The 25,143-nt window shown below is 46.4% G+C and overlaps 1 protein-coding gene across 2 annotated transcripts in view; it reads left to right on the top strand.

The window, feature by feature from the left end:
- xpo7 (exportin 7) overlaps positions 1–22,098 on the top strand; it is a 39,721-nt gene extending 17,623 nt beyond the window's left edge. For both annotated transcript variants that reach the window (XM_063014082.1, XM_063014081.1), the window contains exons 10-28: positions 1–47; positions 268–440; positions 559–749; positions 4,455–4,560; positions 5,665–5,800; positions 6,575–6,648; positions 7,391–7,471; positions 8,177–8,240; positions 8,982–9,090; positions 9,193–9,299; positions 11,515–11,603; positions 11,861–11,968; positions 12,066–12,148; positions 13,469–13,683; positions 15,900–16,038; positions 16,921–17,081; positions 18,286–18,384; positions 18,779–18,906; positions 21,690–22,098. The exon at positions 1–47 is cut by the window's left edge and continues 100 nt beyond it. In XM_063014082.1, coding sequence (XP_062870152.1) covers positions 1–47; positions 268–440; positions 559–749; positions 4,455–4,560; positions 5,665–5,800; positions 6,575–6,648; positions 7,391–7,471; positions 8,177–8,240; positions 8,982–9,090; positions 9,193–9,299; positions 11,515–11,603; positions 11,861–11,968; positions 12,066–12,148; positions 13,469–13,683; positions 15,900–16,038; positions 16,921–17,081; positions 18,286–18,384; positions 18,779–18,906; positions 21,690–21,783 — 2,204 coding nt within the window. In that variant the 3' untranslated portion in view covers positions 21,784–22,098. The remainder of the gene's footprint in view (positions 48–267; positions 441–558; positions 750–4,454; positions 4,561–5,664; positions 5,801–6,574; positions 6,649–7,390; positions 7,472–8,176; positions 8,241–8,981; positions 9,091–9,192; positions 9,300–11,514; positions 11,604–11,860; positions 11,969–12,065; positions 12,149–13,468; positions 13,684–15,899; positions 16,039–16,920; positions 17,082–18,285; positions 18,385–18,778; positions 18,907–21,689) is intronic.
- Positions 22,099–25,143: the final 3,045 nt, after the last annotated feature.

Here is a 25,143-nt window from a genome sequence, read left to right as displayed (position 1 = left end):
CCGAGGTCATCAGGCTCATCGCCAACTTCACCGTCACCAGCTTACAGGTGAGACGCGCCCACGCCCTGCGCCTGAGGGGTGTCCGAAACGTCCCTCGGGGGTCTGCAATCCTGCTTAGATTAGGAATCTGGGAACGAGTTACTAAGCGTAAAACTGTGTGTGTGTGTGTGTGTGTGTGTGTGTGTGTGTGTGTGTGTGTGTGTGTGTGTGTGTGTGTGTGTGTGTGTGTGTGTGTGTGTGTGTGTGTGTGTGTGTGTGTGTGTGTAGCACTGGGAGTTTGCGCCCAACAGCGTTCACTACCTGCTGAGCCTGTGGCAGCGGTTAGCTGCGTCGGTGCCCTACGTTAAAGCTACAGAGCCACACATGCTGGAGACCTTCACACCTGAAGTGACCAAAGCTTACATCACATCCCGCCTGGAGTCGGTCCACATCATCCTCAGGTACGCGCACGCTTCCGTCAGCCTCGTTCTTCAGCATGTTCTCCTCTGAGCTGAGCTGTTGTTGCTCCTAGGATGGCTCATTCCTTGTGTGTGTGTGTGTGTGTGTGTGTGTGATCAGGGACGGCATGGAGGATCCGCTGGACGACGCCGGTCTGGTGCAGCAGCAGCTCGATCAGCTCTCCACTATCGGACGCTGCGAGTACGAGAAGACCTGCGCGCTGCTCGTCCAGCTCTTCGACCAATCAGCTCAGTCCTATCAGGAGCTCCTCCAATCAAGCTCCAGTACCATGGATGCTGCGGTGCAGGAGGGTACGACATGACCACGCCTCCTTAATACACACTCACACACCTGTGTTTATAAATGTGTTTACAGAAAAACAATCTGTGTGTGTGTGTGTGTACGTGTGTGTGTGTGTACGTGTGTGTGTGTACGTGTGTGTGTGTACGTGTCTGTCTCTGTGTGTACGTGTGTGTGTGTACGTGTGTGTGTGTACGTGTGTGTGTGTGTACGTGTGTGTACGTGTGTGTGTACGTGTGTGTACGTGTGTGTGTGTGTGTGTGTACGTGTGTGTGTGTACGTGTGTGTGTGTACGTGTGTGTGTGTACGTGTGTGTGTGTGTACGTGTGTGTGTACGTGTGTGTGTGCGTGTGTGTGTACGTGTGTGTGTGTACGTGTGTGTACGTGTGTGTACGTGTGTGTACGTGTGTGTGTACGTGTGTGTGTGTGTGTACGTGTGTGTGTGTACGTGTGTGTGTGTGTGTGTGTGTACGTGTGTGTGCGTGTACGTGTGTGTACGTGTGTGTGTGTGTGTGTACGTGTGTGTGTGTACGTGTGTGTGTGTACGTGTGTGTGTGTGTACGTGTGTGTGTACGTGTGTGTGTACGTGTGTGTGTACGTGTGTGTGTACGTGTGTGTGTGTGTGTACGTGTGTGTGTGTGTGTACGTGTGTGTGTACGTGTGTGTGTACGTGTGTGTGTGTACGTGTGTACGTGTGTGTGTGTACGTGTGTGTGCGTACGTGTGTGTGCGTACGTGTGTGTGCGTACGTGTGTGTGTACGTGTGTGTGTGTACGTGTGTGTGTACGTGTGTGTGTACGTGTGTGTGTACGTGTGTGTGTGTGTACGTGTGTGTGTACGTGTGTGTGTACGTGTCTGTGTGTACGTGTACGTGTGTGTACGTGTGTGTGTACGTGTGTGTACGTGTGTGTACGTGTGTGTGTACGTGTGTGTGTACGTGTGTGTGTGTACGTGTACGTGTGTGTGTGTACGTGTGTGTGTGTACGTGTACGTGTGTGTGTGTACGTGTGTGTGTGTACGTGTGTGTGTGTACGTGTGTGTACGTGTGTGTGTACGTGTGTGTGTACGTGTGTGTACGTGTGTGTGTACGTGTGTGTGTACGTGTGTGTGTGTACGTGTACGTGTGTGTGTGTACGTGTGTGTGTACGTGTGTGTGTACGTGTGTGTGTACGTGTGTGTGTGTGTACGTGTGTGTGTACGTGTGTGTGTACGTGTGTGTACGTGTGTGTGTACGTGTGTGTGTACGTGTGTGTGTACGTGTGTGTGTGTGTACGTGTGTGTACGTGTGTGTGTACGTGTGTGTGTACGTGTGTGTGTGTACGTGTACGTGTGTGTGTGTACGTGTGTGTGTGTACGTGTGTGTACGTGTGTGTGTACGTGTGTGTGTGTACGTGTGTGTGTGTACGTGTGTGTGTGTGTACGTGTGTGTGTACGTGTGTGTGTGCGTGTGTGTGTACGTGTGTGTGTGTACGTGTGTGTACGTGTGTGTACGTGTGTGTACGTGTGTGTACGTGTGTGTGTACGTGTGTGTGTACGTGTGTGTGTGTGTGTACGTGTGTGTGTGTACGTGTGTGTGTGTACGTGTGTGTGTGTGTACGTGTGTGTACGTGTGTGTGTGTGTGTGTACGTGTGTGTGTGTACGTGTGTGTGTGTACGTGTGTGTGTGTACGTGTGTGTGTGTGTACGTGTGTGTGTACGTGTGTGTGTACGTGTGTGTGTGTGTACGTGTGTGTGTACGTGTGTGTGTACGTGTGTGTGTGTACGTGTGTACGTGTGTGTGTGTACATGTGTGTGCGTACGTGTGTGTGCATACGTGTGTGTGCGTACGTGTGTGTGTACGTGTGTGTGTGTACGTGTGTGTGTACGTGTGTGTGTACGTGTACGTGTGTGTGTACGTGTGTGTGTACGTGTCTGTGTGTACGTGTGTGTGTACGTGTACGTGTGTGTACGTGTGTGTGTACGTGTGTGTACGTGTGTGTGTACGTGTGTGTGTACGTGTGTGTACGTGTGTGTGTACGTGTACGTGTGTGTACGTGTGTGTGTACGTGTGTGTGTACGTGTGTGTGTACGTGTGTGTACGTGTGTGTGTACATGTGTGTGTACGTGTGTGTGTACGTGTGTGTACGTGTGTGTACGTGTGTGTACGTGTGTGTGTACGTGTGTGTACGTGTGTGTGTACGTGTGTGTACGTGTGTGTGTGTACGTGTGTGTGTACGTGTGTGTGTACGTGTGTGTGTGTACGTGTGTGTACGTGTGTGTACGTGTGTGTGTACGTGTGTGTGTACGTGTGTGTGTACGTGTGTGTGTGTACGTGTGTGTGTGTGTACGTGTGTGTACGTGTGTGTGTACGTGTGTGTGTACGTGTGTGTGTACGTGTGTGTACGTGTGTGTGTACGTGTGTGTGTACGTGTGTGTGTGTACGTGTACGTGTGTGTGTGTACGTGTGTGTGTGTACGTGTGTGTGTGTACGTGTGTGTGTACGTGTGTGTACGTGTGTGTGTACGTGTGTGTGTGTACGTGTGTGTGTACGTGTGTGTGTGTACGTGTGTGTGTGTACGTGTGTGTACGTGTACGTGTGTGTGTGTACGTGTGTGTGTGTGTACGTGTGTGTGTACGTGTGTGTGTACGTGTGTGTGTGTACGTGTGTGTGTACGTGTGTACGTGTGTGTGTGTACGTGTGTGTGTACGTGTGTGTGTGTACGTGTGTGCGTACGTGTGTGTGCGTACGTGTGTGTGCGTACGTGTGTGTGCGTACGTGTGTGTGTGTACGTGTGTGTGTACGTGTGTGTGTACGTGTGTGTGTACGTGTGTGTGTGTACGTGTGTGTGTACGTGTGTGTACGTGTACGTGTGTGTGTACGTGTGTGTGTACGTGTCTGTGTGTACGTGTGTGTGTGTACGTGTGTGTACGTGTGTGTACGTGTGTGTGTACGTGTGTGTACGTGTGTGTGTACGTGTGTGTGTACGTGTGTGTACGTGTGTGTGTACGTGTGTGTGTACGTGTACGTGTGTGTACGTGTGTGTGTACGTGTGTGTGTACGTGTGTGTGTACGTGTGTGTACGTGTGTGTACGTGTGTGTACGTGTGTGTGTACGTGTGTGTGTACGTGTGTGTACGTGTGTGTACGTGTGTGTGTACGTGTGTGTACGTGTGTGTGTGTACGTGTGTGTGTACGTGTGTGTGTGTACGTGTGTGTGTACGTGTGTGTGTGTACGTGTGTGTGTGTACGTGTGTGTGTGTACGTGTGTGTACGTGTGTGTACGTGTGTGTGTACGTGTGTGTGTACGTGTGTGTGTACGTGTGTGTACGTGTGTGTGTACGTGTGTGTGTACGTGTGTGTGTGTACGTGTGTGTGTGTGTACGTGTGTGTGTGTACGTGTGTGTGTGTGTACGTGTGTGTACGTGTGTACGTGTGTGTGTGTACGTGTGTGTGTGTGTGTGTACGTGTGTGTGTGTACGTGTGTGTACGTGTGTGTGTACGTGTGTGTGTACGTGTGTGTGTGTACGTGTGTGTACGTGTGTGTGTACGTGTGTGTGTGTACGTGTGTGTGTGTACGTGTGTGTGTGTACGTGTGTGTACGTGTGTGTGTACGTGTGTGTGTACGTGTGTGTACGTGTGTGTGTGTGTACGTGTGTGTGTACGTGTGTGTGTGTACGTGTGTGTGTACGTGTGTGTGTGTACGTGTGTGTGTGTACGTGTGTGTGTGTGTGTGTTCAGGCCGGTTGACGTGGTTGGTGTACATCATCGGTGCCGTTATCGGCGGCAGGGTTTCCTTTGCCAGCACAGATGAGCAGGACGCGATGGACGGAGAACTCGTGTGTCGGTGAGTTATGTTACCGTTATGTTTCTCTTTGTACTCGGACTGGTTATGGTTAACTTAGGACTAGTTATACGTTCACTGCTAGTCTGGGTGCATGTGTGAGTGTAAATACGGCTCTGTAGGGGGTCGGGATCCAGCGGAGTGTTCTTATATAATATTTAGATTCTACTGTCATTCTGATTATTATTTTTGTCTCATCATCATTATGATTATTATTACTATTTATTATATAATAATATTATTATTTTTTCTATTATTATTATTATTATTACTATTTATTATATAGTAATATTATTAATATTGTCACATTATTATTATAATTAATACTATTTATTAATATTTATTATATGGTAATATTATTTTGTCACATTATTATTATAATTACTATTTATTATTATTTATAATATTATTTATAATATTTATTATTTATAATTGTTTTATGATTATGATTTTTTTATTTTATTATTATTAATATTATTGTTGTTGTTGTTGTTATCATAATTAATATTAGTTTTATTAAACTAAACTATTATTATTATAGTTGCATTTATTTAATATTTATTATTTAAATTCAGTTTGTTTATTATATTTTATTTGTATTATTAATGACAATTTTTAATTTAATATTTATTATTTTATTGTTATTTTTATAATTTTTGTTTTTTCACTTTATTTATTTTAATTATAATTATTATTTTAATTTATATTTATTTTTGTTTAGCTATATAATTGCTTTTTGTACTTTATTTCTATTATTTAACACAATTATTTGATGCTTTAACAGTAAATTAAAGATTTATCAGGTCGTCTTCAGCCAGATGTGAGTTTGATGCGCCGAACATGAACTCGGTGATAAAACTCGTGTTAAATCAGTAATTGTAGCGCCAGCATTAATCGATGGGATTCGGCTCTCAGGGTTCGGATCAGATTCCTCCATACCTGTGTGTACATGTGAGTGTAATAATCTACCGGTCCAGCAGAGGGAGACACTCACGTGTTTCTGGAGCGTCCACTCTTTCACTCCAGATAAACCTGTGATTAACCTTTGACCTTTCCTCAGGGTTCTGCAGCTGATGAACCTGCGATTAACCTTTGACCTTTCCTCAGGGTTCTGCAGCTGATGAACCTGACGGACTCTCGGCTGGCTCAGGCCGGGAACGAGAAGTTGGAGCTCGCCATGCTCAGCTTCTTCGAACAGTTCCGCAAGATCTACATCGGAGACCAGGTGCAGAAATCCTCCAAGGTGAGAACGTCCTCATGTTCCTCATGTTACATACCGTACACGGTGACCAAAAATATGTGGACGCTATTTTATCTCAATGCTTTGAGCATTATTATAGAGTTACCTATCATCTTTACTCACGACTGTACCTGTGGGAATCTGTGCCCATTTACTCAGAAGACCACTTGTAAGTTTAGAGCATGAAAAAAATACCTGACCTTGACGGTTGAACATTAAATCCATCCAATCATGTCCTCTCGTTATGCACAGCACACACTCATACTGGAACAGGAAAAGGCCTTCCCTAAACTGTTGCTACAAAGCTGGAAGCATATGATTTTGTTTAATGTCACTGATTTCATTGAGTTCATCTAAAAGACCTGAAGTGGTGTCCACATACTTTTGGTCTTATAGTGGACTGTGTGCATTTTAAAAGCTGTGTGTAACTAAAGGTGTGTGTGTGTGTGTGTGTGTGTGTGTGGTTGTGGTTGTGTGTGTGTGTGTGTGGTTGTGGTTGTGTGTGTGGTTGTGTGGTTGTGTGTGGTTGTGTGTGGTTGTGTGTGTGTGTGTGTGTGTGTGTGTGTGGTTGTGGTTGTGGTTGTGTGTGTGTGGTTGTGGTTGTGTGTGTGTGTGTGGTTGTGTGTGGTTGTGTGTGTGTGTGTGTGTGTGTGTGTGTGTGGTTGTGGTTGTGTGTGTGTGGTTGTGGTTGTGTGTGTGGTTGTGTGTGTGTGTGGTTGTGTGTGTGTGTGGTTGTGTGTGTGTGTGTGTGTGTGTGTGTGTGTGTGTGGTGCGCAGCTCTACCGGAGGCTGTCGGAAGTTTTGGGACTGAACGACGAGACGATGGTGCTCAGTGTGTTCATCGGCAAAATGTAAGTAACAAAGTGGACATGGGGTCATGAACGTGGGGTCATTAAAAAGTGGACATGGGGTCATGAACGTGGGGTCATTAAAAAGTGGACATGGGGTTAGAAAAAAAGTGGAAAATTGAACATGGGGTCAAAATGTGGACATGAAGTATTAAACAGTGGACATGGGGTCATAAAAAAGTGGACATGGGGTCAAAAAGTAGACATGTGGTCATAAAAAGTGGAAAATTGAACATGGGGTTAGAAAAAGTGGAAAATTGAACATGGGGTTAGAAAAAGTGGACATGGGGTCATGAATGTAGGGTCATTAAAGAGTGGACAAAGGGTTATTTGTCTCACACAGTGCAGTACTACATGCAGTTGCCTCGACCGGCCAGCAGAGGCCGTGATTCTCCTGCTCCCGCTTTCCTCAGACCAGACCAGACCAGTCGTGTCTGTGTAGGCTCCCGGCCGTTCGATAGCACAGCTGAGATGTAAACTGGTATCAGCGTTGGTGGGTTAGCACAATACATCCACCTGCCACCTGAGCCCCTATTACCCGAAGTTTTGGTGAAATACTGGGCGTGGCAGCACTGAGTTCCATTTGTAATTGCAACTCGTTTCCAAGCAGTCGCAGAAGTGTGTTTTAAAATAAGAAAGAAATATTTGCAATAATTAAGACTGTGTGTGTGTGTGTGTGTGTGTGTGTGTGTGTGTGTGTGTGTGTGTGTGTGTGTGTGTGTGTGCGTGCGCGCGTGTGTTACAGAATCACCAATCTGAAGTACTGGGGTCAGTGTGAACCCATCACGTCTAAAACGCTGCAGCTCCTGAACGACCTCTCCATCGGATATCCTTCACTTCCACTCCGCATCGCTTTATTTTATTTAGGTTACGGCGCGGACGCACCCGAGTGTGTAGAGAGGCGCTGGTCACGTGACCAAACCGAGCCCACCTGAGACCTATGAGACCTGAGGAACTATTTATTTGTAGCTGATATGAGCTGAAACCTTTTACAATCTAGTCCCAATTTAGTCATATCCAACTCCCTGTTGTGAAGAGAACCGGATCACCACATGTACCGTCTGCCACGTGTCCGATCTGCCGCCGCTTCTTATCACCTGTCAGTCTAGGGTTCCCTCACATACTGAGAGCCATGCTGAGCTTTCGACCCCCACACTCGCATGGTCGTCCGGACTAGTCCCAAAGATCGTACATAGCAGCAGGATGAGACATCGTCAAACCCTCACTACCTCAAACACACCTAGACATGTGTTTGTGTGGACGCCCGACCAGGTCTGCAGTGGTGTGCTAGGACCTCAGACCTTAGCACCACCTAAGCACCCCTGCCTTATAAAATGTCATTGTTTTTATATGTATATTAAACGCTTGTCTGCAGGCTCAAGATGTACTAGAATATTATCTGGCTTGTTAAATTTTTTGGGTGCGGCTCATGTTGTTTGATCAGCGGTGTGCATGCGGTCATTTCACACTTAGGACTAAAAATGTTCATTGTTTTTGTACTCGTGTGTTTTCTTAACCCCCGGTGCTTCACGTACAGCAGCGTGAGGAAGCTGGTGAAGCTCAGCGCCGTCCAGTTCATGCTGAACAACCACACGGTACGTCCGGTCCGTTCCCTGTCCTATATTCACGTTCTCTGTTCTGTTCCCTGTTATATATTCGTGTTCCTCTTGTTCCCTGTTGTCTGTCTGTCTGTGTTTTCCCAAATATTCCCTGAATGAAAATATCAGAGGAGCCAAAAACAACCTTGTTTAAGACCTCCAGACTTTATTTTAGGAGTAATGATTAGGAATACGGCCCCAACCGATGTCTACTTTGTCAGCCTGTGCGTGTGTGTGTGTTTTTTATTACAGTGTACAGCTTTTTTTATAGCTATTTTTTATGAGAATAACATTTTTACTTATGAATTTTAGTTCTAAAAATTTATTACAGTTTTAGAGATCTGCTCTGTGATCAGGCTGCATCCACTCACTGTTTTACTGTGAGGTTTAACTGTCCTGATACTAACGGTGACTGTAATTGTGAGTCCTGGCCTCTAGAGGGCAGAAAAGCGTTATCTATCATTTTAGAACGGAGTAGGGAATAAGCTGTATACTACTAAATGAGCACAGATTCCCATACATACTTAAAAGTCTTGTGAGAAGCTTCTTAGAAGTGTGGCGGCTGTTCCAGTTGAAAAGATCACACAGCGGTCACTCTGTTTTTGAAGCAGTACATCCAACAAGCTCACGGTCAGGCGTCTGAATACTTTTGGCCACATACAGTCATGTATCTTGACTCTCATTTGCTGATACCGGTCAGTTTTTCAGTGTGTGTGTGTGTGTGTGTGTGTGTTACAGAGCGAGCACTTCTCCTTCCTGGGCGTGAACAATCAGTCCAACCTGAGCGACATGCGGTGCAGGACGACGTTCTACACGGCGTTAGGGCGCCTCCTCATGGTGGATCTGGGTACGTCTCCAGTCCCGGTTCCTCTGCCTTCGTGTTTCTGTGTCGATGACCGATTACTGAACCCGTCTGTCCGCACCCCCGTCCCCCCCCGTGTGTGTGTAGGTGAGGACGAGGACCAGTTCGAGCAGTTCATGCTCCCTCTGACGGGGGCGTTCGAGACTGTCGCTCAGATGTTCAGCACCAACACCTTCAACGAGCAGGAGGCCAAGGTGGGCGGACGTCCGTGTGTCTGTCTGTCTGTCGGGAGGGAGGGTTGGGTGGTCGATAGGGTTCCTCGTTGCTGCTGCGAATCGTCGAGGCGCCTGCATGAGAGGATTGCCAGTTTAGTCATTTCCAGTTCCTCACCCTCCTGCTGCCTGACACAGGACACAGACTAGCACTGACCCTCCCCCCCGACTTGCTTGTATTTACACCAGAGAGTCATCTTACGCCCCAAGAGTTCCTACAGCGCTCACGCCTGTGCCTCTACTAGACAGCAGGAGTGGCCGGTAGCACCCCCGGGACTCTCGTTCCTCAGTATAGACACGTATAGAGTCCCCATAGACCAGGCATGTCCAAAGTCCGGCCTTCTGTCTTAAATTACATTACTTGTGGCCCGCCAGCACAGTCAAACAGAAAAAAAAATATCGTCGCCTACTGATTGAAAACACTTTTAGCGGTTTTCACTTCTTTTTTTTACGTGTTGATTGTGGGTATAAATCTCTGTCCATAGACCACTGAAGTCGTGTGGTCATTTTGTAGGCCACGTCGTGTTGTTATGCCCATATTTGGTTACCCGGGTCTAAGAGAAATTTTGAATGGGAAATATGAACGGAGATTTCGCAAATCGCCTCTCTCGCATCCTGTAGTCATAAAAAATGTTCCAGAGCTGTTAGGTTTTGTTTTATGGAGATTCTTCTGTCTATTATCGCCGGATCCTCTGAATTATGAAGTCGTTAAAGAGTCAAAATATGAATATTGCTCCATGTGAGCTAACGCTACTGCGCACTGAATTGACGTCACTAAACTGGAAGCCTCTTAATGTTTTCTTTTTTTTTTCTTTTATAAGCCTCTTAAATAAGCGCAGGAAGCAGCGCGATTCACCGGCGTAACTGTGCCGTGATATTTACAAGTTTTGGTTGATATTTTTAGTAGGTAGCTACATTAAAGTAGAACGCGAGGACGGTCGGGTGTTACGCCTTCGGTTGCACTCGCCAAAAGCGGGCCGCCCGTTCCGTCGATTCGATCGGTGTAGTTCGGTGACGTCTAATTAATGCGCAGTAGCGTTAGCTTTCGTGCAGCGTTATTAGTATTACGACCCTTTAACGACCTCGTAATTTATAGGATCCGGTGATGTACAGGACGAAACGTGCAGGGTTCTGGACGTGTTTATTCAGCACAGGATGCGTTAGAGTCGATCTTTTTGAAAACCCCCGTTCATTATTCCTATAGGAGATCTGAGTTAGACCCGGGTCTCCAAATATGGGCATAACGAGGACTACAGAATGACGCACGACTTCAGCGGTCTATAGCAGCGAATATCAAAATAACCAATGAAGAGACGAATGAAACCACGCAATCTCTGTAACGAGTATTTCCATTGGCTGCTTAGACCTGTCCATCAAACCGCGTATCTCCGCCTCCCTCCCCCTCGGTGTTTGAGAAAGAAGTGAAACTTGTTTGCTGCGTGACGTTTCAGCTCTACAGTTTATTCAGCTTATTCAATCACATGGTTGTAAACGTGATTTATATTTGTGATGTTTGTAGTGTTTTAAAAGCACATGTGTATCTGATGTTTATATGGACTAAGCGTTTACACGGACTGTATTAATTAACACAGTTGAACTTTTTTATAGCTACAGTCAATAGCTTGATTTACAAAGTAAAGATAATGTCTGGTAACTTGACTGTTTCAGGTATTTCTAGGTTTTTAAATGGTAGTTTAGAACAGGATTTCCCCGTCATGTTTCTGCACATAACAGTATTAAAATGTTTTCTTAATAGATTTATGAAATAATCCTATCTGTGTTTTTTGATGCTTTATTGATGTGCAATATTAGATCAAAATATTTTGAAAAGCATGATTTCTGAGTTAGCCAGATAACTTAAGCACAGAGTGTATAAATATTGTTTTTTTTCTCTTTTGTCTTATGGTTATGTATGCCAGGAAATACTCCTTGGGTAGCCATGCATTGTTATAGTTTAAACACAAACCATGTCTGGCACCTGAATGCTTACATTTATTTGTTGTTCGCTTTGTAAAAATAAAATTATTAGATAACAGCATATTATATGCATATTTTATTGATTAAAAGCGTGGCCCTCGGGCACTTTCACATGATCAAATCTGGCCCTCCTAGAAAAAAGTTTGGACACCACTGCCATAGACCCTCAGGTCCCCAGAAGTCTGTGTTTTCTGATCTTTTATGACCTTTTTTGTTGCAGAGGACGTTGGTGGGGTTGGTGAGGGATCTGAGAGGAATCGCCTTCGCCTTTAATGCCAAAACCAGCTTCATGATGCTCTTCGACTGGATGTATCCTTACCTTCGCACACGGAACAGTAACACAGGCTTAATTTCATAGCTGTTGTGGTGTAGTTTTCCCGTAGATGATTTAAATGTGTGGTCATTTTCTTCTTTCTTCGTATATATTTATTTATTTTGGATTTTCTTCCCTTGTTCTTTTAATCTAGTCCTAAAATTCCTCGTTGTCGTTTTACTGCCACTCGCACCTCCTTCAGACAGGTTACAGGTGTCCGTTCTCGGCCAAGATCCTTAACCAGTCTGACCAGTTACCCGTCCTACATCCCCATCCTACAGCGAGCGATCGAGCTGTGGTACCACGTCCCCGCCTGCACCACACCGGTACTCAAGCTCATGGCCGAGCTCGTCCACAACAGGTCCGGTCCTCCTCCTGACCCTCCAGAACCCGTAATAATGATCAGAGGAGTTCGCTTTGATCTCCCTCATCGTTCTTTTGATCTCGTCCACATTCAGGTCTCAGAGGTTACAGTTCGACGTGTCCTCGCCCAACGGGATCCTGCTGTTCAGAGAGACCAGCAAGATGATCACCACGTACGGTAAGCGGACACGGACGTCTGGGTCCCTCGGAGCCCGGCGGTTAATAGACAATGGGCTGAAACTTCAGATCCTTGAGAACAGTGACCCCAGCTGGTGTGAGGACGTTACAGCAGCCGTAATGTGCAGACCTCGAAGTCAGAGATGTTCACAAGTCACAAAATACGAGTCCGAGTCGAATCACGAGTCGATATAATCTACACAGAACATATATTATAAATGTAGTGTAGAAATAAAGAAATAATCTGTAAGTTCAGATAAAAACAACAACAGATTAGCGAGTGTATTTAGCCGTTTTACTTCGTGCCTTTACTTTCCTCCTCATTGTGTAAATGAATGTAATTTCTGTAACAAGAAGGTTCCAGTTAAAAGCTTCAACTGATACGTTTTGTTTTCATTACAGAACAAAAGCGCTCGATAAATCACGGCACGGCGGCCAAAATCCCAAACACGGCAAAAACCATCATAACCGCTGCTTACCTTAGCTTCTGTTCTTCCAGATGCTATTACATTTATAAGCGTGCGTCCCATTAGGAATAGAATCCGTTATTTTGTAAACGTGCTTATAATTAAAAACCTCCAAACTTTTCCCGGTGGTGAAGTAAAACAGGAAGTGGTTAGAAAGCCGATCGAGCGTTTCATTACCACGTCATCTGTGTGACGCAAACCGAATAAATGCAAATAACAGCATTTCTTACTAACAATTACAATCAGAAGCTCTGATTGGTTCAGAAAGCGTCTTTCAACCATCAGCACCGATTCTGTAGGAGCGTTCCATTCACCCCGGTTGTTCCTGTGAAGTGCACTACATAGGGTATTCCACCATTTTAAGTGAGATTCTGATCCAAAGGTAACGAGAATGTTCAAATGAAGTGAACTTCAGACTGTGTAGGGAGTAGGGAGCGACGCTTCATCACTACACCAGAAGCTGACTGGAACATTTACACATTGTGTGTGTTGTGGGTTAAGACGGCCGGAGCGTTATTATTATTAGAGAGCAGAATATTTATAATAAAAGTTATGTTATATATATATAATCGTCACAAGTAACTAATGTTAACACATGCTGACGCTAGAGACTCTTGTTGTTTACGAGTCATTTACTTGTGAGTCATGAGTCGATGAGCTCAGGGGCCCAACATTGGCCTCGGCAACAGACTGGTCAGCGATTCCTCCTGGTGAAAGATGGTGTAACGTGTGACCCCCTCTATCGCTGATCAGTCAGTGATTGTAGTGTCGTGTAGTGTGCGTTTAAAAGTCCTTAGTCCGAATTTCGCGCCCCTCGTTCTCTAACCCCAGGTTCCCTGTACCCCTGTTGCTAGGGAACCGCATCCTGACCCTGGGCGAGTTACCGAAGGAGCAGGTCTACGCTCTGAAGCTGAAGGGAATCTCCATCTGCTTCTCCATGCTGAAGGCCGTGCTGAGCGGGAACTACGTCAACTTCGGCGTCTTCCGTCTCTACGGGGACGACGCGCTGGACAACGCTCTCCAGACCTTCATCAAACTGCTGCTGTCCATCCCACACAGCGACCTCCTGGTGAGAACTGACCCTGTCTGGTGTCGTCTTTGGGTTCTCCTGGTGAGAACCTTGTCGTGCCGGGTGTGGGGTGTTTGACCGGTCCTTTACTTTAGGTGCCCCAGTTCCTACATTCGTTTCCAAACCACCTAACAAACACATGCAGAGGGTGGATTGGCTGGATTGGCTGCTCAACCACCTTAGAAACACATGCAGAAGGTGGATTGGCTGCTCAACCACCTTACAAACGCATGCAGAAGGTGGATTGGCTGCTCAACCACATTACAAACACATGCAGAAGGTGGATTGGCTGCTCAACCACCTTACGAACACATGCAGAAGGTGGATTGGCTGCTCAACCACCTTACAAACACATGCAGAAGGTGGATTGGCTGCTCAACCACCTTACAAACACATGCAGAAGGTGGATTGGCTGCTCAACCACCTTACGAACACATGCAGAAGGTGGATTGGCTGCTCAACCACCTTACAAACACATGCAGAAGGTGGATTGGCTGCTCAACCACCTTACGAACACATGCAGAAGGTGGATTGGCTGCTCAACCTCCTTACAAACACATGCAGAAGGTGGATTGGCTGCTCAACCACCTTACATACACATGCAGAAGGTGGATTGGCTGCTCAACCACCTTAGAAACATGCAGAAGGTGGATTGGCTGCTCAACCTCCTTAAAAACACATGCAGAAGGTGGATTGGCTGCTCAACCACCTTAGAAACACATGCAGAAGGTGGATTGGCTGCTCAACCACTTTACGAACACTTGCAGAAGGTGGATTGGCTGCTCAACCACCTTACAAACGCATGCAGAAGGTGGATTGGCTGCTCAACCACCTTACAAACACATGCAGAAGGTGGATTGGCTGCTCAACCACCTTAGAAACACATGCAGAAGGTGGATTGGCTGCTCAACCACCTTACGAACACATGCAGAAGGTGGATTGGCTGCTCAACCACCTTACGAACACATGCAGAAGGTGGATTGGCTGCTCAACCACCTTACGAACACATGCAGAAGGTGGATTGGCTGCTCAACCACCTTACGAACACATGCAGAAGGTGGATTGGCTGCTCAACCACCTTACGAACACATGCAGAAGGTGGATTGGCTGCTCAACCACCTTACGAACACATGCAGAAGGTGGATTGGCTGCTCAACCACCTTACGAACACATGCAGAAGGTGGATTGGCTGCTCAACCACCTTACAAACACATGCAGAAGGTGGATTGGCTGCTCAACCACCTTACAAACACATGCAGAAGGTGGATTGGCTGCTCAACCACCTTACGAACACATGCAGAAGGTGGATTGGCTGCTCAACCACCTTACGAACACATGCAGAAGGTGGATTGGCTGCTCAACCTCCTTACAAACACATGCAGAAGGTGGATTGGCTGCTCAACCACCTTACATACACATGCAGAAGGTGGATTGGCTGCTCAACCACCTTAGAAACATGCAGAAGGTGGATTGGCTGCTCAACCTCCTTAAAAACACATGCAGAAGGTGGATTGGCTGCTCAACCACTTTACGAACACTTGCAGAAGGTGGATTGGCTGCTCAACCACCTTACAAACACATGCAGAAGGTGGATTGGCTGCTCAACCACCTTACGAACACATGCAGAAGGTGGATTGGCTGCTCAACCACCTTACGAACACATGCAGAAGGTGGATTGGCTGCTCAACCACCTTACAAACACATGCAGAAGGTGGATTGGCTGCTCAACCACCTTACAAACACATGCAGAAGGTGGATTGGCTGCTCAACCACCTTACGAACACATGCAGAAGGTGGATTGGCTGCTCAACCACCTTACGAACACATGCAGAAGGTGGATTGGCTGCTCAACCACCTTACGAACACATGCAGAAGGTGGATTGGCTGCTCAACCACCTTACAAACACATGCAGAAGGTGGATTGGCTGCTCAACCACCTTAGAAACACATGCAGAAGGTGGATTGGCTGCTCAACCACCTTAGAAACACATGCAGAGGGTGGATTGGCTGCTCAACCACCTTACGAACACATGCAGAAGGTGGATTGGGGGCTCAACCTGCTCAAGTGTTGTGCAAAAGTTTTCACACCCCTGGTCAAAAACAAACTGCCACACCCACCTGCCCCGCCCATGTGCCGCTAACAGTGTGTGTGTGTGTGTGTGTGTGTGTGTGTTTGTTGTGTGTGTGTGTGTGTGTGTGTGTGTGTGTGTGTGCAGGATTACCCGAAGCTCAGTCAGTCCTATTACTCCCTGCTGGAGGTTCTAACACAGGATCACATGAACTTCATCGCCAGCCTGGAGCCTCACGTCGTCCTCTACATCCTCTCGTCCATCTCAGAGGGGCTCACAGCCCTCGGTAATGCACCAAGACACACAGTGTGGCCAAAAGTATTGGGACACCTTCTCTAATTATTAGTAACGCTGGTTTTTTTGGTTTGGCTGTAATGAAGAAATGATCGTATTAGTGAGTCTGAGACTAATCAAAAGTTAAGTTCTTTGCATAAATCAGAAACGACATTTCCATAAAAGATGGGACGTTATGTAAAATGCAGTAAGAAGAATCTGTGATGTGTTAATTCACTTGGAAGAAATGATGTCTAATGTTTCACTGATCAACTTCATTGTAGTTTGTAAATAGAAACGCGTTTGGAATCTGATACCTGCAACACACTCCAAAAAAAGTTGGGACGGAGGTGTGTTTACCTCGTGTTCCATCAGAGTTCCTATTAATGAGATTTTTTTATGGAGTCCATGAATCTTTTGACAATATCATGTACAGTAGACGGTGAAAGACCTGATTTATACGGAATCGTTCGTGGAGAAATGATCTTTTTGAACGTATTAAACCATTTTTTATCTTGAATTCTTTTTGTAACAGACAACAGTAGGAAGAAAGTGTCCCAACTTTTACAGAAATGTGGTTTGTGTGTTCCGTTCAAGCCAGGTATAGTTTTAAAATTGCTAAAGAAAGAAATCCAGTGTTAAAATGCACATAATTGCGCCACAGTATACATTCTATTGCCGAAATTATCAGGACACCTGACTATACACTTGGACGTGGGCATTGATAGGAAGTCTGCGTTCATCTTAAAGACCTTTTTGGATTTTGTCCATAAAAATTAGTGCCTGTTTATCTGAAATCGATAATCAGAAGCGGTGTCCACGTATTTGGTGCCACGATCGCACCACGCGGAGTTCAGCAGACGTCATGATGAAGGTGCGACTTTGTGTGTTGTAGATACGATGGTCTGTACGGGCTGCTGTTCCAGTCTGGATCACATCGTGACGTATCTGTTCAAGCAGCTCTCGCGCAGCACGAAGAAGAGGGCGACGCCCATGGCGCAGGAGAGCGACCGCTTCTTCCACATCATGCAGCAGCACCCCGAGATGATCCAGCAGGTAAACGCGCCGCTCGGACTCCGATTTCTGAGGATGTGCTTCAGTGCAGTGCCGAAAGGTGCCGGGTTAGAACGACAGCACAGTTCTGCTGGTAAGCGCCGGGTGCCAGGCAGGAACACTTCGACCAGGGTGCTGGTGCTGAGCTTCCACTCCTGTAAGGTGGAAAAGTGGAGACTCTATTTTAAGGGTAGTTTAAGGGTAGAAATTTCTCCACGAAGAGCGTCGAGTTTCAAACATTTGGAGTAGGGATGTCCCGATCATTAATTTTGATCCCGATCCGATACCGAGTCTCAAACCGATACTTGTATTTTCTAGATATTGTCTAGATAAGAACTAGATAATACTGTTCACACAGTGCACACTTCAACTACATTACAGTTATTCACATTAATCCAGTGTACATGTTTAACAACTGAATAGCTCTGCAGTGCTTAATTGCTTAATGTTCTTTTATTTTTACAAAATAAAAGTAAACAAACTTAGTGCAGCGTTGTAGCAGTGAAACTAGAACACTCAGAATGTTGTGACAATGGTTTGATGGACGTTTCTACCCGAAGTGAGTGTGTTTTGACCCTTTGGGGCTTCCATAGTGCATGGGATAGCGTGCTCGGCTCTGGCTGTCCGCTATTCGGAACAGAAGAAGTTAATAAAGTGTTTTGCTCCCGACAATTAGTGAATATAGCGTGTATTTATTTCTTTATTAAGCGAGTGCATCACTACGACGCTGGGTTACATAACTAAGCCAATCAGAGCGCTCGATACTGAGATGTCGTTCAGTCTTGTAACACGTAAACTGGTAACAGCTGTATGTTCTGGTCCTGAAGTTTTCATACTGGGATTAAAAGTGATTGTTTTGTAAACCGGAGTGATCCTGGACTCACACACCGTATAAACAGTAAAATTCTACAGTAATGAACGCAGCTCTGCTCCCACCGCCTCGTGAAGCGCTCGCACTGCAGACGTTACACTTCACTGCTGGACTCGTTTCACTTTCCAATTTAAAGTATTTCCACACACGCTGACGTAAAACGAAGGATCGGGATTAGGATCGGCCTCAGTAAAGCCGATACCGATATGTTAAAAAAATGCCTCGATCGGCCTTGACATCCCTGATTTCGAGTATAAAGGACGTCCAGTACAAGGTAACGCTGTAAAAATGAGACGGTGGCGTCACTTGTGACCCTTTTCTGTGTGTCTGGTCTAGATGCTCTCGACTGTGCTGAACATCATCATATTCGAGGACTGTCGGAACCAGTGGTCCATGTCCCGGCCGCTGCTCGGCCTCATCCTGCTAAACGAGAAGGTGAGATCTGATTCTGTAACCTAACTGCTGGGATTTATGCACAGGAGCGCTGATAAGCAGCCCAAAGGTTGTTGAATAGCCGATGCTACACAGTATATATATACTATACTGACAAAAGTATTAGGACACCTGCTGTAATTCTTGAATTTGTGTGCTTCAGCCTTACAGTTGCTAACAGGTGTAATAAATCAGTGATATAAAGGAAATTACATGCTTTCAACCTTTTCAGCAAGAGTTTAGGGAAGGACCTTTATGTTCCAGCATGACTGTCCCCCAGTGTCCTGACCCATCAATCAGCTTCCAGCCATACGAATGCTTTCATCTTTTAACTGAATGGCCACAAATTCCCACAGACATGTTCATTATTGTTAATTCTGTGTGTGTGTGTGTGCAGTACTTTGCAGATCTGAGGAACAGCATAGTGAACAGTCAGCCTCCAGAGAAGCAGCAGGCCATGCACTTATGCTTCGAGAACCTGATGGAGGGCATCGAGCGCAACCTGCTCACTAAGAACCGCGACAGGTACGCGTCCGTTTCTGCTAGCTAGCTCTGTGTTTACACCCATGCTGTCAGAACGCCGCTAGACTTCCGAAATGCAGCGGTGGTATCTGGTACTAGGACGTTACCAGCGTGCGCGTAAGTTTCTCCACACTGGTGTGGCTCGTCCTACACGTCTTCCACGGGTAGACGGGGAGATCCCTCACCCTCACATGCTCCAGTGATACTGAATAGAAACAGCCATGCACACTTTATGGATCACGTTTGATCTTTTGGAGGTTTGGAGTGTGTATATACAAAAGTTTGGACACCCCTGGTCGTAGCCCCTTCTCTAAGTTGACGGTCTCTGCGGGGGGTTATAAAGTGACCTACAGTACTGTGACAGTATACACGCGATCAGCCATAACATTAAAACCACCTCCTTGTTTCTACACTCACTGTCCATGTTATCAGCTCCACTTACCATATAGAAGCACTTTGTAGTTCTACAATTACTGACTGTAGTCCATCTGTTTCTCTGCATGCTTTGTTACCCCCTTTCATGCTGTTCTTCAATGGTCAGGACCACCACAGAGCAGGTATTATTTAGGTGGTGGATGATTCTCAGCACTGCAGTGACACTGACATGGTGGTGGTGTGTTAGTGTGTGTTGTGCTGGTATGAGTGAATTTTTAAACATCGTGTCCACTCACTGTCCACTCTATTAGACACTCCTACCTAGTCGGTCCACCTTGTAGATGTAAAGTCAGAGACGATCGCTCATCTATTGCTGCTGTTTGAGTCGGTCATCTTCTAGACCTTCATCAGTGCTCACAGGACGCTGCCCACGCGGCGCTGTCGGCTGGAGGTTTTTGGTTGGTGGACGATTCTCAGTCCAGCAGTGACGGTGAGGTGTTTAAAAACTCCACTCATACCAGCACAACACACACTAACACACCACCACCATGTCAGTGTCACTGCAGTGCTGAGAATCATCCACCACCTAAATAATACCTGCTCTGTGGGGGTCCTGACCATTGAAGAACAGGGTGAAAGGGGGTAACAAAGCATGCAGAGAAACAGATGAACTACAGTCAGTAATTGTAGAACTACAAAGTGCTTCTATATGGTAAGTGGTGCTGATAACATGGACAGTGAGTGTAGAAACAAGCAGGTGGTTTTAATGTTATGGCTGATCGGTGTATATTGTCCAAGCAATTGAAGGTTAAGGGCCTTGCTCAAGGGTCCAACAAACAGGCAGTGGTGGGGCTTGAACCAGCGACCTTTTGATTACAGTCCAAGGCTACAACTGCCTGACTTTTCTCACCCAAATACGCCCTAATTGTGCATTTAATCGTGGGTTCGAGACTCATTCATGTCTGCCGCACACTGCACAAAAGGTGGGATCAACTCGAGGACAGACTGCAAGGATTTAGGTGTTTCACCGTCTACAGTGCATGATATGTATTATCGAAGGATTCAGAGAGTCGAAAGAGCTCTTGGTTTGATTTTAAATACACTGAAGCCACAACGGAAATTCGTACAACGGTGTACGAATACGCAAATGTAATATGACTTAACGACCTGCATTTTTAGCGTAAGAAATGCTAAATTGTCCCGCGCTATCCACGCTAGGGATGCACCGATCCGATATTAAGATCGGATATCGGTCCCGATATTACCAAAATGAGATGGATGGGATATCGGATAATCAGGCCGATCCATGGGTCCGATACGTTCACTTTAGTTCGTTTGCGACGCGTGCTGAGCCCATACAAAAACAGCAACATGGAGCGAGCCAAAGAGCCAAATGGAGGTATTTCACTTGCTTGCTATGCTAACAAGTTCGACGGCAACATGTTTATTACTCAGGTTTAGCTGCTATATTTTATTTTGAATTACTGTTTGCACTAAATATTTACGGATACGTTTATTTGAAAAAGTTATTTAAGCTACTGCTGTTTTTCTCATCGTCAGCAGCTACATTATGGGTGTGTTCGAAAACCTAAGGAGCTGCCTCGCTGCCTTACTGCCTACATAAGCGGCTGCCTCAGTAGAGAGGATTCTAATAAGTCATCAACTCATAAATCAGGTTATTCGAACGCGTTACACAGCGATTCCATCGGGTTTAGCATTTAGCATCTTGCCCCTAAAACCGATGAACTGAGGTAGCACAGCGCTAACGCTAACGCCAATATAACATCTCCCTTCATGTACCGATAACGGTTACATTTCCCGACAAGCTCGAACTTGCAAATAAAAACACTCGGTATAAGTTTATACAAGTTAAAAATCAGTAATATTTTCTTTACGTTTGATAATAACTCCATTCGTTTCTCCGCCCCTCAGCTGTGTTTATTTTTCTGTAAGAAAAGTGCATCCGACCTGCAATGAATGCTGGGATCGCTTTGGTCATCAAGGCAGCGTCGGATGCTCACTCGTTGAGTGAAAATAACACTGAAATATTAAGATGCCTGTTTATTATTTTATTGACAAATAAATAGCAGTTCAGTACATTTATATCTGTGTTAATTATATTTTGTTTTGATGCCTTTCCCACATAATAAAGTATACGGTTTATTAATTCAACAATGGTATCGGATCGGTATCGGGTATCGGCCGATATGCAAAGTATATGTATGGGATCGGTATCGGAACTGAAAAAGTTGGATCGGTGCATCGCTAATCCACGCCTTACAACACCGATCGCTCCAAAAAAATCATAACCACAGTAAAAAATGCTAGAGTCGAGTATTTCCGCCTGAAGGTGTGAGACGTGGTGGCGGTAGCATTCGGTGCTCATGCTGTGCTGTCGCTGTCCTCTGCAGGTTCACGCAGAATCTTTCAGTATTCCGGAGAGAGGTGAACGACTCCATGAAGAATTCCACGTACGGCGTCAACAGCAACGACATGATGAGCTGACATTCCACTCCGCCACGGGAAGCGCCCACTCGACTCGACCCCGCCCCCTTCCTGCCCTCGCTCCCTTTTTATATAAACACATATAAATATATACAGATTTTAAAGCCAGTGTCAGAACCCGGACGTGCACGGGAGTGAGGGGGCGGGGCGGGCGGAGGTGTGTGTGTGTGTGTGTGTGTGTGTGTGTGAGAGTGTGTGAGGAGAGCATGTACAGAGTAATGGATGTGATCTAGATGAAGGTCTCGGATGATACCAGGTTGTAGTGTGTTGAGACTTGGGAGACAGGACGGGAGGACAGGGTGCACGTTTTTGAGGACTGGGTTTTTTCGGGATGGGGTTGGGGGTATTGGGGAGGGTGGGCGGGGGGGGTAGTTAAGCTGCTGTGCTTCTGCCTGGCTTGTATAGAAACACACCAGGATAAAGTGTACATTTTTTTTCATAACATTTTCAGACGATGTTTATATTGACGCAAACGTGTGACTGGGGTATAAAAGCAGATGTTTTTACAGTGTAGTTAGTGCAGCTGTGCTGACCGTGTGACTCGTCTGTGTGAGGGAACGATGGATGGACCGGACCTGACCGGGGTAGGGGTGTCTAAAAGCATCCGGACACCTTGTTGGACACCTCATTCCAAAACTGTGGGCATTAATATGGTGGCACCACCACCACCTCTGTGTGCTACTCTTTTGGGAAGGCCTCACACAGGATTTCGGAGTGTGTCTGTGGGGATTTAATGCCTATTCAGTGAGGTCAGGGCTTTGTATAGCTTCTCCACACCAAACTCGTCATACTGGAAGAAAAGGAAACGGCCTTCCCTAAAATGTTGTACGCATCTGGTAAGTACGCGGGTGTACTAAATATCAGGTGTCCAGTGCTCAGTGCACATTCGTTCCTCATTAAACCTGCGTGGAAAGCAGAGACCCGGTTACTCGTGCAGTCACGCCCGTTTGTGACCAGTAGGGGGCGTGTTGGTCGTGCGGTTCCGATTTGGAATCGGTCAGTTACAAGCCTTAACCGATACCGATAGGTGCGTGTTCACACATGGATCAGGATCACGTACGAGAATCGGGCACTGCTGTCCATTATTCCTCGTCTCTGTGCAGTGCCCTCGACCGGCCAGCAGAGGCCGCCACTGCGGCAGTGATTAGTCCCGTATATACCAGATATACCTGGTGCAGTTTTTCCTGACCCAAACCACCTCATTCGAATCATTTTTGCAGACGCCCGACTGGCCGACAGCACAGCTAGGGCGTGTTGTGTGTCGGTCACAAGCCTTGACCGATTTCCTCATCGGCGTGGGGAAGCTTTTCGGGTGTTTCGTGTTACTGCTGTTTTCATCGCGCCCTCGGGAACCCGAACGTGTCGCTTTTGTGCATTTGAACACCCGGGTGCGATCGTACTGGGAACCCTTTGAACATCACTTGTATTCTGGAGCATTGTGTGTAATTGTGCACGGTTACCATAGCAACCTTGTAATCACTGTGTTGTGATGTAACAGAACGCTTATGACATCAGCAGAGCCCCAGGCGGCTAGTACAGCTCCGATTACGGGCGGTCTGGGACCCTGTTTAGAGCCCGGAATAGACCCCGTCCTTGATTTAGGTCCTCGCTTTAGTCCGCCGCGAGCGAGTCCGGTTAGCTAGTGGAGTAAAAAGTCCATTGGCGAAAAAATAGCACAACTGCTCCACGGTGTTAAATGGATTGGTGAGTGTACGGCGGCTCTACTACCCTGATCAGGCATTAATAAACAAGGTTAACGAAGCTAGCCACAGCTAAAATGCAAACCATCGCTGTTTTCCCCCCACGCTAGTCTTCCAGTCCGGCAGGGGTCGTGTTTATATCTCAAGTTCTGGCGGAAAAATCTAAGACCGCAGACAATCGGGCAAAAAAGAATCATTTAGGAATCATGAGGGAAACGAGGGTGCAATTAAAAAGGCAGTAAATGAAACACAGCCGGCGACTTCAGCTAGTCCAGCTAACCCTTACATAGCGCGTTCGTCTTTCATGAACTGTGCTTTAGACCAGTGGCTCGTCCTGAATGCTCTCGAGGTTCCCAGTAACCCGTGGCTTCGTTCATCAAGCCGGTGTTTTCACAAGTGCCCCCTGCAGGAAGTCCGAGTGTGCTACAGACACTAACGTCGCGGCAGGACTGGATCTGGTTGCCAGTCGCCGCTAATTCGACCCCCTTCTTTCTTCTCCGCATTAAGCCCCCCACCCCCACATGGAGCAATTCCAGGATTAAACGCCTCAGAAATCCAGCAGATGAGAATCCAGGAGCAGGACGGGAGGAACTTAGCGACTCGTGCTACGCTGGGCGGACGCTGCTGCTGCTGTGTGTGAAGAACTAGCTCGTTTCTTTAACCACGTCCAACACTCAATGTTCCTTTATTTTATTATTTTTTTTCCTTTCTTGTTTCCCCTGACGTGAATGTCTCTGTTTGGCGTGTGTGTGCGCGTGTGTGTGTGTTGAGTACTTTGGAGTGATCAGGTAGCTGGTTGAATTGTTTGGATGTCTGCTACATATAGTGTAAGCATTGTGACTGCAAAATAAACGTCATTGGTTTGTACGGGTGATGTCTCCTTTTTATTTTTTCTTATTATTATTAAAATTTGCATCGGTTTGAAACTCTGCGTTGCCACCGGTCGGCTGGGCGCCATCTAGCGGGCATAATTGGCGGTTCTGCTAGGGCGGGATTAACGGACTATGTGGGTAAGGTCTTCAAACGCTGTGTAAGGACCTTGATTAGCACATAGAGAGGCGCCTGAGCAGAGTGCACGGGTGAAATAGGGTTCCGCTAAGGGCTGCACGCGGGTCGTCGGAGGCGTGAGCAGCAATATACCCTCCTCGCCTGCAATCAGGGATCCACCAGCAGAGGGAGACAAAATTGGCAGAAAATGCATGAATAAAATAGAAAAAATTCATTCTATTTATGCATTTTTCTCTTTTCTCCCAGTCTAGTCGTATCCAATTCCCTACTTGTATCTCCTCCCCGGCTGAAGACCTCGACCTTGACCCAGGAGTTCCGTCCCTAACACGTGCATAGGTGGCTCGACCAGCCAGCAGAGGCCGCCACTGCAGCAGTAATTAGGAGTCCCATATATACCATATATACTTGGTGCAGTTTTTCCTGACCCAAATCCTCCTCATTCAAGTCCTTTTGCAGACGCCTGACCGGCTGACAGCACAGCTGGGATTCGAACCCTAGATCACAGCATTAGTGGGCTGACAGGTGAAGTGAATAACACTGATCATCTCTTCATCACGGCACCCGTTAGTGGGGGGGATATATCAGGCAGCAAGAGAACATTTTATCCTAAAAGTTGTTGTTCGAAGCAGGAAAAATGGGCGAGTGTGAGGAT

This window comes from Trichomycterus rosablanca, chromosome 18 (genome assembly GCF_030014385.1).
Source record: "Trichomycterus rosablanca isolate fTriRos1 chromosome 18, fTriRos1.hap1, whole genome shotgun sequence".
In the NCBI taxonomy this organism is placed as follows: domain Eukaryota; kingdom Metazoa; phylum Chordata; class Actinopteri; order Siluriformes; family Trichomycteridae; genus Trichomycterus; species Trichomycterus rosablanca.
This window is presented reverse-complemented; position numbering and strand designations above follow the sequence as displayed.